Raw genomic sequence first — 19,924 nt, forward strand, 5'->3', positions numbered from 1 at the left:
AAGAGGAGGGAGAATAAATCCCTAAAAGAAAAGAGGGATGGTTTGAAGAAATACACAAGGCTGTGTAAATGAGCAAGTGGCCAGAACCATCAGTGACAACAACCGACAGACACATTCCCCCTGCTCACGACGAGCTTCCAGGCTACAGTTCCGTTCGTCACAGCATGACTGAGGTAATGCAGGCACAGAGAGTGGGATCCTCAACCAGGGAGGGCGGGCATTACCTTGCCAGCGGGGGTCCTCTCCGACGATTTTCTCGATCATCGCTTGGCTCGCTAGGACTCCGGGCTGCAGGTCCGGGGGGCTCTCGCTGCTGCCCAGCTGGCCATTCTGTAAGGCTTCCTGGGCCTGAAGTTCCCTAGAACCGAAGAGGCAAACGGATCTTGAATACGTCCACCTCGATGGGGGGGAGAATGGGAAGAGATGGTATGGCCTAGTGGAATCAATCCATGGATGGTATTTATTGGGCACTTGTGTTATGGTATTTGTTAAGCGCTTACTATGTGCCAGGCACTGCTCTAAGCACTGGGGTGGATACACGTTTAACAGGTTGGACACAGTCCCTGTCCCACAGCAGGCTCACACTATTTTAAAATCCCTATTTTATCCATGAGGCAACCGAGGCACAGAGAAGTGACTTGCCCAAGGTCACAGAGCAGACAGGTGGCGGAGCTGGGATTAGAACCCACGTCCTCGGACTCCCAAGCCCCTGCTCTTGCCACTAGACCACGCTGCTTCAATTACATTAATGTCTGTCTCCCGCTCTAGACTGTAAGCTCGCAGTGGGCAGGGAATGTGTCTGTTATATTGTACTCTCCCAAGCGTTTAGTACAGTGCTCTGCTCAATAAGAATGATTGACTGAACCCCCATTTTCCAGAAGAGGTAACTGAGGTATGGAGAAGTGAAGTGATTTGCCCCAGGTCACAGGGCAGCTTCAAGATGAGAACCCAGGCCCCTCTGACTCCCAGGCCTGGGCTCTTTCCACTCAGCCATGCTACTTCTCATTAAGCCACGTTGCTTCTTGCTTACCCTACGCAGAACTCAGTACTAAGCACTGGGAGAAGAGTGCAATACAATAGAGCTTGTACACACATTGGACTGTAAGCTCCTTCAGTCCATCAATCAAACAGTAATAGCTATTGAGCGCTCACCCCATGAAGAGCACTCTAAGAAGCGCTTGTGGGAGAGTCCAATACAATAGAGCCTGTACTTGGATCCCTGCCCACAAGGAGCTTACAATCTACAGGGGAAAACAGTCGATCAGTCAATCGTATTTACTGAGCGCTTACTGTGTGCGGAGTTCTGTATTAAGCACTTGGGAGAGGACAATACAACAACATAACAGACACGTTTCCAGCTCACAGTGAGCTTACAGTCTAGAGGAGGAGATAGACAATAAAAGAAATAAATGACAGATACATACATAAGTGCTGTGGGGCTGAGTGAGGGGAGGATGAATAAAGGGAGCAAATCAGGGTGATGCGGAAGGGGGTGGGAGAAGAGGAAAGGAGGGCTTAGTCAGGGAAGGCCTCTTGGAGGAGATGGGCCTTCAATATGGCTTTGAAGGGAGGGAGAGTCATTGTCTGTCAGATGTGAGGAGGGAGAGCGTTCCAGGCTGGAGGATAATTAAACGTGCAAACCAAAGCTGGTCCCAGCTGGACAAAAGCGATCCCAAAACTCGATTATTTGCTTCACCGGGCCATCATCCATTCCGTCGTATTTACCGAGCGCTTACGGGGTGCAGAGCAGTATACCGAGCGCTCAGGAGAGCGTATTCTGCGGCTTAGATCGGGAGGCGTATCTGACGTCGGGGGGGCCGACAAAGCCTCGACATCCCCCGTTTTTCACGTGTGCAAGCGTCACGACAGGCTCCTACAAACTCTGAGGACACTGGGTTCCGTTGAACCCGCTGTGCTTTTGTGAAATCGCCACTAGGATATTAAAGATAAAACGTGCCCCGGGAACATAGAGAAACCGAAAATCCCACAACCGATGGAAACAGACATGATTCTTAGTCATCCGTATGGAAGCGGGTGGGGAGGGAAAAAAAATGAAAGGCAACCAGTCAGTGGCTTCTAATTCTTTGTGATTCTTGGAGATGTGTGAAGGGAAGAAGCCACCCCCAAGCTAAGAAGACCCGGTCCTATGCTAGATTTTATGGGAGGGGGGAAGAGCGGTATGATGCAATCCATCAATGGGATTTATTAAGCACTTACTGTGTGTAGGGTGCTGTACTGAACGCTTGGGAGAGTATGCTAGAACAATAAACAGACACAGTCCCTGACCGCAATGAGCTTACAGTCTAGAGAGGGGAGACAGACATGAATAGAAATGACAGACAGGGACATCAGTGCTGTGGGGCAGGGGCGGATGAATGAAGGGAGCAAGTCAGGGTACACAGAAGGGAGTGGGAGAAGAGGAAACGGGCGTAGTCAGGGAAGGCCTCTGGGAGGAGATGGGCCTTCAGTAAGGCTTTGAAGGGGGGGAGCGTAAGTGTCAGATAATTGTCTGTCCCAGGGCTTGGTTAGGTTCGGTTCCTCCAAATATTCCCCACCCACCTGTTCTTCAGCCCTCTTAAGCTATGAGGCCCACGGCGGGCAGGGACCGAGTCCAACCTACTTATTTTGTATCTACCCTGGCACTCAGTACAGTTCTTTCATTCATTCATTTAGCTGTATTTATTCAGTGCTTACTGGGTGCAGGGCACTGTATTAAGCGCTTATAATGTGGCTTAGTGGCAAGAGCCCGGGCTTGGGAGTCAGAGGTTGTGGGTTCTAATCTCCACTCCGCCGCTCATCAGCTGTGTGACTCTGGGCAAGTTACTTCAGTTCCCTATGCCTCAGGTCCCTCATCTGTAAAATGGGGATTAAGAATGTGAGCCCCACATGGGGCAACCTGATGACCTTGTACCTACCCCAGCAGTGGAGCCAGAATTAGAACCCAGGACCATATGACTCCCAGGCCAATGCTCTACCTGCTAAGCCATGCTGCCTCTCAGCGAGCGCCTGGAAAATTAGATTCATTTAGGGGTCCTGGAGTCGAAAAATCTTCTCATTAGACGTCTCAGTGGTGGAACAAGTTGAATGGGGAAAGGACTTACCTTATATCATAGACCGGCGGTCGCAAGTCCAGCGGGCCGTGGGCAAACGCACAGTGGAATCCATTTTTCATGCAGTGCCCACGGGCATCTGTTTCATGGATACACGTGCCGGTCTTGTAATAGCGGAGATGATATTTTCTCTCTGTGTCCCCAGTTGTCCGATGTAAATAAGGGCAGCTGAAATACATGGGAAGGGGGACGGGAAGAAAACAACACAGAAAATTACAATATCACATTCACATCCACTACTTCAGAATATCGTATTCAGCCATCAATCCGATAAACGTATTTAACCTTCCCTTCTTGGCAGAACCAAGATATGTTGAAAAGCTCAACTCCTCCAGGAGGCCTTCCCAGACTGAGCCCCCCTTGCCTCTGCTCCTCCTCTCCTCCACCCCTACTCCCTCTCTCTGCTCTACCCCCTTCCCCACAGGACTTGTGTATCTATGTACATATTTATTATTCTATTTTATTCATGATGTGTATATATGCCTAATCCTATTTCTCTATTTTGATGCTATTGATGCCTGTCTACTTGTTTTGTTTTATTGTCCGTCTCCCCCTTCTAGTCTGTGAGGCCCGTCTCCCCCTTCTAGTCTGTGAGGCCCGTTGTTGGGAAGGGATTGTCTCTATCTGTTGCCCAACTGTACTTTCCAAGCGCTTAGGACAGCGCTCTGCACACAGTAAGCGCTCGATAAACATGACTGAATGAATGACATCTGTTCTCCACGAGAAGGAAAGTCTCATCCTGAAATAGTTTGAAAAAATAAAGTTACTTTCCTGCTTAGCTCACCGTAAAAGTTTCTGAATGACTCAGATCCCAGAGATGGATCGAGATGAAGCAGTGCCGGGTCATTGAGTACCTGCGCTCTTGGAATTGGCCTCCCCACCCCCGACCCCTGTGGCCCCACAGATTTTATGTCCATATTACCTCCGGCTATTCTACTGCTGCCCCTGTCTGTCACTTATTCTAATGCCTCTCTCCCCCTACGGTCTGCAAGCTTCTTGAGGGCAGAGACCTTATCTAACCCGCCAAGCCCGCCAAGAGTAGGGATTGGCTCTCTTGATTGCTGTACTCTACCTTCCAAGCACTCAGAACAGTGCTCTGCACCCAGTAAGTGCTCAATAAATATGACACTGAAATATGATGGAATGATTCTAGCATAGTAGACAGAGCACGGGCCTGGGAGTCAGAAGGTCATGGGGTCCTGGGGTCTAATCTTTGACTGCTGGGTGACCTCGGGCAAGTCACTTCACTCAAGTCACTCACTCGGGCAAGTTCACTCACTTCACTCAAGTTCCCCATCCAGGGGAGCGGCCAGAGGGGTCCCAGGAGGGGCCATTTTTCATCCTGGCTGGGGAGGGGTGCACAAGGCTTGGTGGGGGGGGAAACAAGTTTACAGGGAGCCAGGGAGGTGACCACAAACACACACAACTAGGGCGGTTGATACACCCACACATACAACCAGGGAGACGGACATACACACACAAAACCAGGGAGGCAGACACACCAACGCATGCAAACAACCAAGGAAGGTGGACACATACACAAACACACACACACACACAATGGGGATTAAGACTCTGAGCCCTAGGGGGGACAGAGGCTGTGGTGTCCAACCTGAGGAGCTTGTATCTACCCTAGCGTTTAGTACAGTGCCTGCCACAGAGTAAGGGGAAAACCCTGAACAAATACCATTTAAAAAAAACCCTCAATAAAGTGCTCTGCAAATAGGTGGTGCCCGATTGAACTACTGATAACCTCTGGCACTAAAAGGCATTCTTTAATACAGCTCCGCAAGGTAACAATAGCCAGAAATGAAGTAATCCTAACGTAGAAACCATAAAATCTATTTTAGGCCTCCAGAAAGTCCATCACGGACACAACTGCTTTCTAAGAACGCAAAGACTTATGAGTTTCCTTGCCCCCCCCCCCCTTTCTCAACAGCTCATCCAATCCTTGGAGAGACACCAGCATTTCACAAAAGATACTGAAGATACTGAATTTGGACTAACCCCCAAAAGGGACTAAAAAAGAAAGAACTCTTCATCTCTCCAATATTTCCACCACCATTCCCCGAGGCCTGGGTTCGGTTCCCATTAAGAGGTGATAAAAAGAAGAAACAAAGCCTGCAGAGAAAATATTAACCACAGCCACAATGGGGTAACACACGCCCTGCAAACCTTCGTTGGCCCTTAGGAGGGGCCAGGAGGTTGGGGAATCTACTCAATTTTCTCAGTGATTCAGGTTAAGCTTGCTGATCTAAAAGGTGTTGGGGTCTGAGCTGGTTCCTTGGTTCCATCCCGGCATTCTAGTGCAGCGCTTGGCAGAGAGTAAATGTCTACTAAACACTTCAAAATGATTTCCCAGAAAAGGCCAGGGGTTAAAGAATAAGGAGAAAATGAAGAGATGTGGGGGAAGAAGTTCTTCCATCCCGATCATGGAAGTTCCCAGGCTGGGGAAACCTGAGAAGCAGCATGGCCTAGTGGATAAAGCCCAGGTTTGGGAGTCAGAGGACTTGAGCCCCCCTTCTCCTCTGCTCCTCCTTCCCTCCCCATCGCCCCTACTCCCTTCTCTGCTCTACCCCCTTCCCTGCCCCACAGCACTTGTGTAGATTTAAACATATTTATTACTCTATTTTATTAATGATGTGGACATATCTATAATTCTATTCATCTATCTGGACGCTACTGATGCCTGTCTACTTGTTTAGTTTTGTTGTCCATCTCCCCCTTCAGCGTGGCGCAGTGGAAAGAGCACGGGCTTTGGAGTCAGGGCTCATGAGTTCGAATCCCAGCTCTGCCACTTGTCGGCTGTGTGACTGTGGGCGAGTCACTTAACTTCTCTGTGCCTCAGTTCCCTCATCTGTAAAATGGGGATTAAGACTGTGAGCCCCACGTGGGACAACCTGATTCCCCTGTGTCTACCCCAGCGCTTAGAACAGTGCTCTGCACATAGTAAGCGCTTAACAAATACCAACATTATTATTATTATTAGACTGTGAGCCCGTTGTTGGATAGGACTGGTCTCTATCTGTTGCCGAATTGTCCTTTCCAAGCGCTTAGTGCAGTGCTCTGCACACAGTAAGCGCTCAATAAATACGACTGACTGATTGACTGAATGAACGGGACTGACATGTGGGACATGGGCTGTGTCTAACCTGATTAGCTTGTGCCAACCCCAAGCGCTTAATAAAGTGGGCACTAACAAGTACCCCAAAAAATGAAACTTGAAAAAAAGTCACAACGCCTCGTGCCTCAGTTCCCTCACCAGCAAAATGGGGGCTCAATCCCCGTTCTCCCTATTTAGACTGTGAACCCCACGTGACACCTGATTATCGTGTATTGACCTGTCTTTAGCACAGTGCTTGGCACCTAATAAGCCCTTATCAAAGACCACGGTTTTTATTATTATTCTTACCTCTTACCTGCAGAGGACCTAGTGGCTATATCGTGGGTTGCTTGGAAGGGTGGCGTTAGGGAAGGAGGCAGCAGGGTGGGGAGAAGAGGAAGAAGAAGAAGTCTGGTAGAAAGGAAATGGCCTCCCTTTCCTAAAAATAATTTCTCCCTCTCCGAGATATTAATAATAACTGTGGTATCTGTTAAGCACTTACTATGTGCCAGATACTGTGTCCAACCCAATTTCCTTGTATCCACCCCAGTGCTTACTACAGTGTCTGGCACACAGTAAATGCTTAACAACTACCATTATTACTATTAAGCGCTGGGGGGGATAAAAGCAAATCAGGTTGGACAGTCTCTGTTCTGCGAGGGGTTCACAGTCTCAATTCCCATTTTACAGGTGAGGTCACTAAGGCACGGAGAAGTGAGGTGACTTGCCCAAGGCCACATAGCATACAAGTGGCAGAGCCGGGATTCTCCACTGGCCCTGCAAGAATCCTGGGAGACCAACTGGAACTGAGCGTTTGGCTACTGTATGAACATTCCCTCCCTCTAGACTGTAAGCTTGTCGTGGTCAGGAAGTGTGTCAATCAACTCTGTTATATAGTATTCTCCCAAGCACTTAATTCGGTGCTCTGCATACAGTAAGTGCTCAGTAAGTGCCATCGATCCAAAAGATCAGTAAGCGCTTCACCAATACCATCGTCCTTATTAAGGGTATCAGAATGTGAGGAGGGGGAAAAAAGAGATAATGGATATGGAAACATTTTGGAAAAAGGAAAGATTCTACAGATATGCAGCGTTATTATTCTGCATATACTGTTAAGTTAGAAAGTGTGAAATGAGCATTTTTAAAACTGCCTTATGGGTCCTAAAGATTTTCAAGGTAGAATGTGTGAGCCCTGAGGGAAGAAGACTGTGTCTGTCCAACCTGATTATCTTGCATCTACCTCAGCACCTAATACAGGGAGTATTAGGTTAACAGGGAGTAAACGCTTAGCAACTGCCACCATTATTTTTATTTACTCGCCCTTGTCAGAATCTGCTTGGTTACTCCACTGATCCCCTGGGCTACAAAAGAACCCAGACTCATCACCCGGACCTGGGGGTGAGAAGGACCTGGGTTCTAATCTCAGCTCTTCCAAATGTCTGACCTTGGGCTAGTCACATTGCTTCTCTGTGCCTCAGTTCCCTCATCTGCAAAATGGGGATTAAGACCAAGGTCCCTATATGGGACAGGGACTGTGTTCAAACTGATCACCTTGGCACATAGCACGCACTTAAATACCACTTAAAACAAACAAAACAACCAAGCAGGACATTTAAACAAAAAGACTGGACTACAAATGTGATTCTAGGAATGAACACCAGCCCTTTATCAATGTCCTTCTCCTCCAGTTGGGGTGAAAAAAATTCAGAGTTTCACAATCTTAACTCAGAACAAGGAAATTCTAATCTGTAAACTCCTCTTGAGATTTAAAGCTCATTGTAGACAGGGAACAAATCCACCACTCTGTAGTATTATACTCTCCCAAGTGCTCAATCCAGTGCTCTGCACACAGTAAGAGCTCAATAAATGTCACTGATTGGTAGCAGAAAAGAGGAGGGAGTTTTCTAATCGAAAATGTTGCAATTAGTAGACAAAAGCCCTTGAGATGTCTAGTGAAAGACAGAATTCAAACCAAAACTCCATTAGGTTATTATATATAGACAGACACACACTGTGAGCCCCATATGGAATGGGAGCGTGTCCAGCCCGATTTGCTTGTATCCACTCCAGTGCTTAGTACAGTTCCTGGCACATAGTAAGTGCTTAACAAATTCCATCATCATTTGACAGAGACAGAGAGAGAGAGAGCTATAGATAGGTAGATATAGCTATAGATACAGATACGTGTGAATGTATACATATCTATATACATAATAATACTTATCAAATGCTTATTCTGTTCCAAACCACTGTGCTAAGCACTGAAGTAAATATAAGACAATCAGATCGAACATAGTCCTTGCCCGAGCCTGGACTTACTGTCAAAGAGGTGGGGAGAACAGGTATCTTAGCCCCATTTTACAGAAGAGAAAACTGTGGCCCAAAGAGGGCAACTGACTGCCCAAGGTCACCCAGAGGGCCAGTAGCTAAGCTGAGACTTGATCCCAAGCCTCCCGATTCCCAGCCCCGTGCTTCCACCTCTAGGCCCTGCTCTTCTCCCCCTTATTTTATCCATTCATTATGGTTATGGTCTTATTGAGTAAAAAGTTATATTTTTATAAAAGCTTTTCTTCAGGGCAACTCATGGCCCACTCGACAAAGTTTTATATATTTATTTACATATATATGTTTTTATATATATATATATATGTATAAATTGTGGTCTTTGTTGAGTGCTTAGTATGTGTCTGGCACTGTACTAAGCGCCAAGGTAGATACGAACTAATCGGGTTGGACACAATCCCTGTCTCACATAGGCTCAGTCTCAATCCCCATTTTACAGACTGAGGTCACTGAGGCCCAGAGAAGTGAAGTGTCTTGCCCAAGGTCTTGCAGCCGACAAGTGGCAGACCCAAGATTAGAACCCATGACCTTCAGACTCCCGGGCTCATACTCTGTCCACTCTGCCATGCCGCTTCTCTCTATATACAGTATAGATTGTAGATTATTATACATCATTATTATTATTGTTCACTTTGACCTCTCTAGCTGCCAATATTTTTTGTTTGTGTCCTACGTTAGGAAGTCGGCTTATGAGCAGGGAACCTGTCACTTCTTTATTTTGTACTTCCCGGGCTCCCAATACAGTGCATTGCCCAAAAGGGACACTCAATGCATAGCACTGTGACAAAAAATTAAAAAGAGCAGAATGAAATACAGACCCACTAATCATTTTTAAAACACCCAAACCTTAACCTTCATTCATTCAGTCATATTTACTGAGGGCTTACTGTGTGCAGAGCACTGTATTAAGCGCTTGGGAGAGTTCGATACACCACCACAATACAATATTCCCTGCCTACAATGAGTTTACAGTCTACTGGGGGCGGGGGAGGCGGAAGTTAATATAAATAAATGACAGATCTGGGCAAAAGTGCTGTGGGGCTGAGAGGGGGAGGAACAAAGGGAGCAAGTCAGGGCGACGTAGAAGGGAGTGGGAGAAGAGGAAAGGGGGGACTTAGTCAGGGAAGGCCTCCTGGAGGAGATGGGCCTTCAATAAGGCTTCAAAGCAGGGGGCAGTCATTGTCTGTGGGATTTAAGGAGGGAGGGCCTTCCAGGCCAGAGGCGGGACGTGGGCAAGGGGGTCGGCGATGAGATAGATGAGATGGAGGTACAGTGAGAAGGTTGGCATTAGAGGAGCGAAGGGTGTGGGCTGGGTTGGAGAAGGAGAGTAGTGAGATGAGGTAGGAGGGGGCAAGGGGATGGACTGCATTAAAGCCAACAGTGAGGGGGTTCTGTTTGACACGGAGGTGGATGGGCAACCACTAGGGGTTCTTGAGTGGGGAAACAGGGCCTGAACATTTCTGTAGAAAAATGATCCGGGCAGCAGAATGATGTTTGCACTGGAGTGGGGAGAGACAGGAGGCTGGGAGGTTAGCAAGGAGGCTGCTGCAGACATCCAGGCGGGATAGGATGAGTGATTGTATTAACACGATAGCAATTTGGTTGGAGAGGAAAGGGGAGATTTTATTGATGTTGTGAAGGTGGGACCAACAGGATTTAATGATGGATTGAATATGTGGGTTGAATGAGAGAGGGAAGTTCAGGATAAAGCCAAGGTTATGGGCTAGTGAGATGGGAAGGATGGTGGTGCCGTCTACGATGATGGGGAGGACAGGGTTTGGGTGGGAAGATAAGGAATTCAGTTTTGGATATGTTAAGTTTGAGGTGACCGGAGGACATCCAAGTAGAGATGTCTTGAAGGCAGTAGGAGATGTGAGACTGGAGAAAGGGAGAGTGCTCAGGGCTATTCGGAGATATTCGTATCATTCGCACAGAGATGGTAGTTGAAGCCACGGGAGCGAATGAGTTCTCCAAAGGAGTGGCTGTCGATGGGGAATAGAAGGGGACCCAGAACTGAGCCTTGAGGGATGCTCACAGTTAGGGGGGTGGGAGGCAGAGGAGGACCCCGCGAAAGAGACTGAGAACTAATAGCCGGAGAGATAGGAGGAGAACCGGAAGAGGACAGTGTCAGCAAAGCCAAGGCTGGATAACATTTCCAGGAGAAGGGGGTGGTCGACAGGGTGGAAGGCAGCTGAGAGGTAGAGGAGGATTAGGATGGAGTAGGGGCTGTTGGATCTGGTGAGAAGGAGATCACTGGTGACCATACAGAGGGCGGTTCCTGTGGAGTGAAGGGGACGGAAGCCAAACTGGAGGGGGTCAAGGTGAGAAATGGAGGAGAGGAATTTGAGACTGTAAACGTCTTGAAGGCAGGGGCTGTGTCTAACTCTACCCTAGTCTTCCAAATGCCTCGTTCATTCCTCTGCTGATCTTAAGTGCTCGGTAACTACCACTGATGGAAGAATCAGAAAAGCCTATTCATAAATTGTATCCGTTGAGCGCTTACCGTGTGCAGAGCACTGAACTAAATTCCTATTCCTGTTGTGTTCCTTGGAAACAACTAGAAGGACTGAGGAGTGACTGGCAAAATCCAGATATAAATGATCTAAAAGCAGGGCCCAAAGGTCAATGAATCAAGTCGCCGATGTCCACCAACCATGCCACCAACAATCCATGAAATAACACCTAGGTCCCAGCCCCAAACCTAACCGGGGTCTTAACCCACCCCAGCCTGCGCGCTCCGCTCCTCAGATGCCGACCCCACCTTGCCGTCCCTTCCTCTCACCGCTGACCTCTTGCCTGGAGCGCCATCCCCTTTCATATCCGACAGGATCGCTCTCCCCATCCTTCCAAGCCTTATTCGAAGTACACCTCCTCCAGGAGGCCTTCCCCAACGAAGCCCTCAAATCCCCTACTCCCTCTCCCTTCTGTAACACTTAGACACTTGATATTCACTCCACCGATACTTATATACATATCCATAATTTATTTATTGATATTAACCTGTCTCCCCCTCTAAATGTAAGCTCCTTGTAATAATAATGATGGCATTTGTTAAGCGCTTACTATGTGCAAAGCACTGTTTAAGCACTGGGAAGGATACAAGGTGATCAGGTTGTCCCACATGGGGCTCACAGTCTTAATGCCCATTTTACATGTGAGGCAACTGAGGCCCAGGGAAGTGAAGTGATTTGCCCAAAGTCACACAGCTGACAAGTGGCTGAGCCGGAATTTGAACCCATGACCTCTGACTCCTCAGCCCAGGCTCTTTCCACTGAGCCATGCTGCTTGTACACAGATCATGTCTCCAATTCTGTTGTACTGCAGTCTCCCTAGAGCTTAGAACAGTGTCTGCACACAGTAAGCGCTCAATAAATATGATGGAATGAATAAACTGTATTCTCAAGTACTTAGTACAGTGTTCTGCATGCATAAGGTGCTCAATAAATGCCGCTGAGTGCAGAGCACTGAACTGCACAGTGATACAATAAATGCTCTGTGTGCAGAGCACTGTCCTAAATGCTTGGGAGAGGACAATAGAGTTGGCAGACATAAACCCTACTGGCAACAACTGGAAGCTGTGCAGCCTAGTGGAAAGGGCACAGGCCTGGGTGGTGGAAGGACCTGAATTTTAATCTTGGCTTCACCGCTCGCCTGCTGTGTGACCTTGGGCGAGTCATTCTGCTTGTCTGGGCCTCGGATACCTTATCTGTAAAATGGGGATTAAGACTGTGAGCCCTTCGTGGGACATGGACTAAGTTCAACCCGATTAGTTTGTATCTACCCCGGCGCTTAGTACAGTACCCGGCAGAGAGTAAATGCTTAACAAATACCACAGGGGGAAAAAAAATCTTACCATCTATTGATACTACTAGATTACTTCTAGTATTAAAATCTAGTAAAACTACTATCAAATAGCATCAAGCAGTGTGGCTAAAGGAAAAGAGCTAGGGCCTGGAAACCAGAGGACCTGAGTTCTAATCCTGACTCTGCTACTTGCCCGCTGTGTGACTTTGGGCAAGTCCCTTAACTGACCTGCGCCTCGGTTTCCTCATCTGTAAAATGGGGATTCAAGACCCATTCTCCCTCCTCCTCAGACTGGGAGCCCCACATGCGACAGGGACTGGGTCGGCCTGGTTATCCTGTATTTACCCCAGTGTCTAGGACAGTGTTTGGCACATAGTAACATCATTATTACTATTTTGGCGACTAAACAGAATTTTTTAAAAAAAGTAAAAAAGTTTGTCAGCTTCCAAAGTGGGAGTCGTTTTCTACATCATAAGAAAATCCTTTCAAGTTTCCAAAAACAAGCTGCGACCAAAGATCTCTCTCCAATTCTGTACTCTCACCAGCGGTAGGGCACTTTGAATTATAAATAAATAATCCACTGACCACGGACACCCAAGGCAGCAGAGACTTTACCGACACGTTTTACTAGGCGAAATGTGATTTTAATCAGGGTACCCGATCTAGTGAAAAAAATTTAAAGATTCATCCTCCCCCCCACTTCGCATAACATCAACCAAAAGTGAATGTTAAAATGATTTTTCTCCCCTTCAGTGCTCACTAAAAAGCGTGGTGGAGAGATGTGAAGTCGTTAAACCCATTACTGACTCGAGGGGGGGAAAAAATAGCTTCCAATTGTGCTTGTACACAGCGAAGAACAATTATTTTTAACATAGTATCATTCTTAAAAATAACACACACTCATTGCATAACGTGGAAAAATTCCCACCACCCTGTTCTCACCATTCTCCTCCAAGGAGCCAACTTAAAAGCCCAAACTGTCACAGAAAGTTTCCAGTCTTTAAGAACTACCCTGCCTCTCTGCATTTTGAAATTAAAAGCATCCGTTCGTTCTAGAACCGGGAAACCTGAAAAATCAAACAGATTTTCAACTGCTGAAACATTTTCATTTACGGTTTTCTCCCACACCTCGGGTGGAAAAGCTCGAGCAGTGTGATGATCAAAATGACGGTGGGGAAAATGGGAAAGTGAGGGCAATTCCAGGCCCTTAATCAATCTATCAACAGTATTTATTGACCGCTTACTGTGTGCGGAGCACTGTGCTAAGCTCTTGGGAGAGTCCAATACAACAGATTTTGGTTTAGTGTTTTTATTATGGTATTTTCATTCATTCAATAGTATTTATTGAGCGCTTACTATGTGCAGAGCACTGTACTAAGCACTTGGAATGTACAATTTGGCAACAGATAGATACAATCCCTGCCCAATGACAGGCTCGCAGAAAACTCAGTCCCCCATTTAGACTAAGTGCTTACTATGTGCCGGGCACTGTTCTAAGCGCTGGGGTAGAGATGAATTAATCAACTTGGACATGGTCTGTTGCCCCTCATGGGGCTTACACGGACTTAATCCCCAATTTACAGTTGAGGGAACTGAGGCCCAGAGAAGTGAAGCGACTTGCCCAAGGTCACAGAACGGAGACGCGGTACTGTGGGATTAGAACCCAGGTCCTTCTGACTCCCAGGCCACTAAGCCACGCTGCTTCTCTGTTGCCCTGTACTCTCCCAAGTGCTCAGTTCAGAACTGAGCACACGCTAAGTGCTCATTACATCCCACTGATGGATGATCTTCTCAATCCATCAGTTGTAGTTATTGAGTGCTTACTGTGTGCTGAGCACTGTACGAAGCACTTTAGGAGAGAACGATTTAACAGATTTGGTAGACACGATGCCTGCCCGCAATGAGCTTACTGGGTATAGAGCGCTGTATTAAGCACTTTAGGAGAGTTCACTATAGCAGTATCGAATTGTACATTCCAAGCGCTTAGTACAGTGCTCTGCATATAGTAAGTGCTCAATAAATACGATCGAATAAATGAATAAGCAGTTGGTAGACACAATGCCGGCCCACAACAAGCTTATTGGGTGCACAGCACTGTATTCAATGCTTTAGGAGAGTACAATATAACAACAGAACAGAGTTGGTAGACACAGTACCCATCCACAATGACCTGACTGACTGTGGTATTTGTCAAGCGCTTACTATGTGCCAGGCCCCCTACTAAGCACCAGGGTGGATCCAAGCGAATCGGATTGGACCCACTCCCCGTCCCATGTGGGGCTCACAGTCTCCAATCCCCATTTTAGAGAGGAGGGAACTGAGGCCCAGAGAAGTGAAGTGACTAGCCCAAGGTCCCCCGGCAGACAAGCGACAGAGCCGGGATTAGAACCCATGACTTTCTGACTCCCAAGCCTGCGTTCCATTCACTATGCCATGCTGCTTCTCTTTAATAATAATGCTTGTTAAACGCTTACTATATGCCCGGCACTGTACTAAGCGCCGGGTGGTAGACCCAATCCCTGTCTACAACGAGTTTCCAGTCTAGAAGACAGCACTCCTAGACTATCAGCTCACTATGGGCTCAGTCTCTTGCACCATCCTCTCCCCAGTGCTCAGTAAAGTGTTCCGCACATAGCAGGCACCTGATAAATATCATCGACTGATTAATTCTCCTGTTCATTCAGTCGCATTTATTGAGTGCTTACTGTCTGCAAAGCACTGTACTAAACGCCTAGCGCTATAGAAGCAGTACAGCATAGTGGAGACACAGCCCGGGCCTGGGAGTCAGAACATCACAGGTTCTAATCCTGGCTCCGCCACTTACCCGCTGGTGACTCTGGGCAAGTCACTTCGCTTCCTGGGCCTCAGTTCCCTCGTCCGGAAAATGGGGATGTAGACGGTGAGCCCCAGGTGGGACAGGGACCGCGTCCAGCCCGATTTGCTTGGATCCACCCCGGCGCTTAGCGCGGTGCCCGGCCCGTAGTAAGCGCTTCACAAATACCACCATTACGAGAATTACGCCGCCCTCTCCCGCGCGCCTCGTCCAGAGGCCTGCCCTCCGGCAGGCGAAGCCCGGGGCCGGCGCTCGGCCGCTCACCCATCTCCGGCGGGGCAGACGCCCGTGGTCTCGTCGTATTTGGCGCAGTAGACGTCGGGGCTGTAGTTGAAGGTGCCGTCGCGCCTGCGGATGGGTCTGCGGCGTCGCTGGTTGAGGAAGTGCCAGTGGAAACAGGTGAAGGGCCTGTGCTGGGCGCACTTGTGCTGGAGGAAGAGGGGGCACTGCTCCGTGCGGAACTCCTTCAGGTACCTGCGGGGGCGGCCCAGGCGTCAGCCGGCCGTCGACGACGACCTCCCGCGCCCCGGACTAGCCGACGGAGCCCGGGCTCGGCAGCTTGTCTGCCGGGGGACCTCGTGACGTGCGCTTGGCTACTCTGGGCCTCGGTTACCTGACGAGCAGTGCGGCCTCTGGATAAAACCGGGGCCTGGGAGGCGGGAGGTCCCGGGTTCTGATCCCGGCTCGGCCGCTTGGCCGCCGTGGGACCTCGTGGCGGGCGCTTGGCTACTCTGGGCCTCGGTTCCCTGACGCGCGGCGTGGCCTAGTGGACAGAGCCTGGGTCTGGAAGGCAGAAAGTCCTGGGTTCCGATCCCAGCTCAGCCCCTCGTCTGCTGTGCGACCGCTGGGGCGGCCCCTCCGCTTCTCCGGCTCTCAGTTACCCTACAAGCAGTGCGGTCTAGTGGGCAGAGCCGGGGCCCGGGAGACGCGAGGTCCTGGGTTCTAACGCGGCTCGGCCGCTGTCTGCTGGGGGACTCTGTGTTGGTGGCTTGTCTTCTCTGGGCCTCGGGTCCCTCCCCTTGAAGACGGGGGTGAAGCCCCCCGGCCCCACGTGGGACCGGGGAGGGAGTCCAACCTGATTCCCTTGCATCTCCCCCCAACGCAACGAGGCACCGAGTAACCGCTTAACACATCCCCTAAATATTATGATTATGATGGCTACTACCAACAGCGACCTACTGTAGCTTGAGGAGGAGGAGGAGGAGGAGGAGGGGGTGGGCCTAGGGGGGCGGGGATGGGGGGAGGGTCATTCCGGGGCCCGTTGGAAGGGGGAGGGGCCGCCCCGGCACACACAGACAGTCCCCCGCCCCCCGCAGCACCCGCGGGCGACGCACATCCGTGCACAGGGAAGCATGCAGGCAGGCGCACGCAGACGTTGATGCAGGCACGCCTGCATGCACGCTTGCATGCACCCACTTCCCTCTCCCCTCCCCCCGGGGGGCGGGGTTGGCGGGGGAGGGGCGGGAGGGGGAGGTTGGGGGCCCGGGATCGGGGGGGGCGGGGCGGGGCGGGGTGGGGGTCGCCGACCTGTAGTGGGTGGGCTTCTCCGTCTGCGGCGGGGACCCGCTCAGCGCCGCCGCCGCTTTCGAAACCGACGGCATTTTCAGTCAAAACAATGCAGCGCGCATGCGCCGGCCGGGCCCGCCCCCCCCCCACGGGGAGCCCCCCGGACCACGCCCACCTCGAGGCCACGCCCACAAGCCCCTCGCCTCCCCGACCATCGATCGACGGGAGGGCTCGGGCGCTCCGTCGGAGCCGAACACTGGGCCGAGCGCTGGGGTGAGGACGCTACGACGGACGTGGAAGGCGCGATCCTAAAACGTCCCCCCCCCCCGCCCCCGTCAATGGGCTGAGCCGGGGGCCACGCCCCCGAGGCCACGCCCCCTCCCCTCCGGGAGGCCACGCCCCAATACAACGGACCAATCGGGGGCCACGCCCCTTACCCACAGGGAGGCCACGCCCCAACCCAGCGGGCCAATCAGGCGCCTCGCCCCCAAGCCAGCGGGCCAATCCGCGGCCGCGACCCTCTCCGAGGCCCCGCTCCCGCTCGAGGATCTATCCACGAGGCCACGCCCCGCTCGGGCAAATAATAACAATAATGTTGGTATTTGTTAAGCGCTTACTATGTGCCGAGCACTGTTCTAAGCGCTGGAGGAGACACAGGGGAATCAGGTGGTCCCACGTGGGGCTCACAGTCTTCATCCCCATTTTACAGATGAGGGAACTGAGGCCCAGAGAAGTGAAGTGACTTGCCCACAGTCACCCAGCTGACAAGGGGCAGGGCTGGGATTCGAACTCATGACCTCTGACTCCAAAGCCCGTGCTCTTTCCACTGAGCCACGTTGCTTCTCCAAATACCCGGGAGGCCCCGCCCCTCCCCCAGAAAACACGCCCCTACTACTAATGATGGCATTTGTTAAACGCCTACTACGTGCAAGGCACTGTTCTAAGCGCTGGGAGGGATACAAGGTCATCAGGTTGTCCCACGTGGGGTTCAGTCTTAATCCCCATTTTCTAAACGAGATCACTAAGGCCCAGAGAAGTGAAGTGACTTGCCCACAGTCACACAGCTGGCGCGGGGATTAGAACCCATGACCTCTGACTCCCAAGTCTGTGCTCTTTCCACTGAGCCACGCTGCCCCTACGGCTCTATCCAAGACTACGCCCCTCCACACCCCTCCCCCCACAACCGGGGAACACGCCCCCACCCGTAATAAGAAGAATAATGTTATCTGTTAGGTGCTTACTCTGTGCCAAGCACTCTTCTAAACGCCGGGTTGGACACGAGGTCACCAGCTTGTCCCACGTGAGGCTCCCAATCGTCATCCCCATTTTCCAGAGGAGGGAACTGAGGCCCAGTGAAGTGACTCCCCCAAAGGCCACAGAGCAGACAAGTGGCGGAGGCGGGATTAGAACCCACGACCTCTGGCTGTAGCCGAGGTTACGGTGCCTTCTCCCAAGCGGTTCGTAGAGGGCTTTGCGCCCTGTGAGCGCTCAATAAATACGGCTGAGGCAACCGGCCACGCCCCCAGCCCCACGGCCCTATCGGAGACTTCGCCTCTCTTCACCCCGCCGGACCACGGCCCAATCCGAACGGTCCGTTGCCGAGGCCCCGCCCACCGCCTGAGGCCCCGCCCCTGGAACGATCCAATCAGAGAGCAGGCCCCGCCCCCCGTCCAGGAGGCCCCGCCCCCCACCTCGTGCTCCCCACGGCCATCACACCCATTCCCCCCCCCGCCCCCCCCCACACACACACACGTGCACACAGCCCCGCACCCTACCGCCGGCCAGCTCAGCGCCTAGCACAGGGTGACCGCTTCAAAAACACTATTAAAAAATCACATCCACAAAAAACACCTCCCCCCATATCTGCCACCATCATCATCATCATCATGGTATTTGTTAAGCGCTTACTATGTGCCAGGCACTGTAATAATAACGTTATTTGTTAAGCACTTACTAGGTGCCAAGCACTGTTCTAAGCGCTGGGGGAGATACAAGGTCATCAGGATGTCCCTCGTTGGACTCCCAGTCTTCATCCCCGTTTTACAGATGAGGTCACTGAGGCTCAGTGAAGTGACTTGCCCAAAGTCACACAGCTGACAAGTGGTAGTGCTGGGATTAGAACCCATGACCTCTGACTCCTAAGCCGGGGCTCTTTCCACTAAGCCACACTGTACTAAGCACTTGGGTGGATACAAGCAAATTGGGTTGGACCCAGTCCCCGTTCCTGCATGAGGCTCAGTTTTAATTCCCATTTTACAGATTTATTCAGTCAGTCGTATTTATTGAGCGCTTACTTTGTGCAGAGCACTGTACTAAGCGCTTAGAAGGGAAGCGAAGTGACTTAAAACAAGGCCACACAGCAGACAAGTGGCGGAGCTGAGATTAGAACCCATGACCTTCTGACCCTCAGGCCCAGGCTCCATCCACTACACCATGCTGCTTCTCTGAATAGTGCTAGGCACATAGTAAGCACATAACAAATACCGTTATTATCATTATTATTACTATTATTTGCCAAATCGGGGCAAAGGCTGAGGGGGTCACCCGGTGCTCTTTGGGGTTTCGGTCCCCTCTCCCTCTTGGCCACAGGGGAGAGTAAAATTAATGCCTCCGACCCTAGATAATGCTAAGTAGTGTGGCTTAGTGGAAAGAGCCTGGGCTTGGGAGTCAGAGGTCATGGGTTCTAATCCCAACTCCGCCATTTGTCAGCTGTGTGACTTGGAGCCAGTCACTTAACTTCTCTGTGCCTCAGTTCCCTCATCTGTAAAATAGGGATTAAAACTGTGAGCCCCACGTGGGACAACCTGATAACTTTATATAATAATAATAATGTTGGTATTTGTTAAGCACTTACTATGTGCAGAGCACTGTTCTAAGCGCTGGGGTAGATACAGGGTCATCAGGTTGTCCCACATGAGGCTCACAGTTAATCCCCATTTTACAGATGAGGGAACTGAGGCACTGAGAAGTTAAGTGACTTGCCCACTGTCACACAACTGACAAGTGACAGAGCCGGGAGTCAAACCCATGACCTCTGACTCCAAAGCCCAGGCTCTTTCCACTGAGCCACGCTGCTTCCCGTGGCTGCTTATATCTGTCCCAGTGCTTAGAACAGAGTTCGGCACATAGTAGGTGCTTAAAAGCCACAATCATTATCATCACTATTTTACAACTGCCTCTTCTGTAAAATGGCAAACACTTTCTGCTCCCTCCTGTTTACACTCT

The 19,924-nt window shown here is 50.5% G+C and overlaps 1 protein-coding gene across 1 annotated transcript; it reads right to left on the bottom strand.

The window, feature by feature from the left end:
• Nucleotides 1-157: 157 nt before the first annotated feature.
• On the bottom strand, nt 158-16,804 carry UNKL (unk like zinc finger). Its single transcript, XM_029049597.1, has 5 exons — nt 16,721-16,804; nt 15,458-15,667; nt 3,102-3,278; nt 225-358; nt 158-168 (listed from the first exon to the last, which is right to left on the bottom strand). The coding sequence occupies exons 1-5, from the start codon at nt 16,792-16,794 to the stop codon at nt 158-160; spliced, it is 606 nt and encodes a 201-aa protein (XP_028905430.1). The 5' UTR covers nt 16,795-16,804.
• Nucleotides 16,805-19,924: the final 3,120 nt, after the last annotated feature.

Source organism: Ornithorhynchus anatinus, chromosome 21 (assembly GCF_004115215.2).
Source record: "Ornithorhynchus anatinus isolate Pmale09 chromosome 21, mOrnAna1.pri.v4, whole genome shotgun sequence".
Lineage (NCBI taxonomy): Eukaryota > Metazoa > Chordata > Mammalia > Monotremata > Ornithorhynchidae > Ornithorhynchus > Ornithorhynchus anatinus.

What these genes read in the sequence shown, in the direction of transcription:
- UNKL (XM_029049597.1), bottom strand. Translation starts at nt 16,794, where the DNA reads ATGCCGTCGGTTTCGAAAGCGGCGGCGGCGCTGAGCGGGTCCCCGCCG. An exon ending in GTCTGCCCCGCCGGAGATGG is followed by an intron (nt 3,279 to 15,457) that starts GTGAGCGGCCGA and finishes CATGTATTTCAG; the next exon opens with CTGCCCTTATTTACATCGGA. An exon ending in CCGCCGGTCTATGATATAAG is followed by an intron (nt 359 to 3,101) that starts GTAAGTCCTTTC and finishes CTTCGGTTCTAG; the next exon opens with GGAACTTCAGGCCCAGGAAG.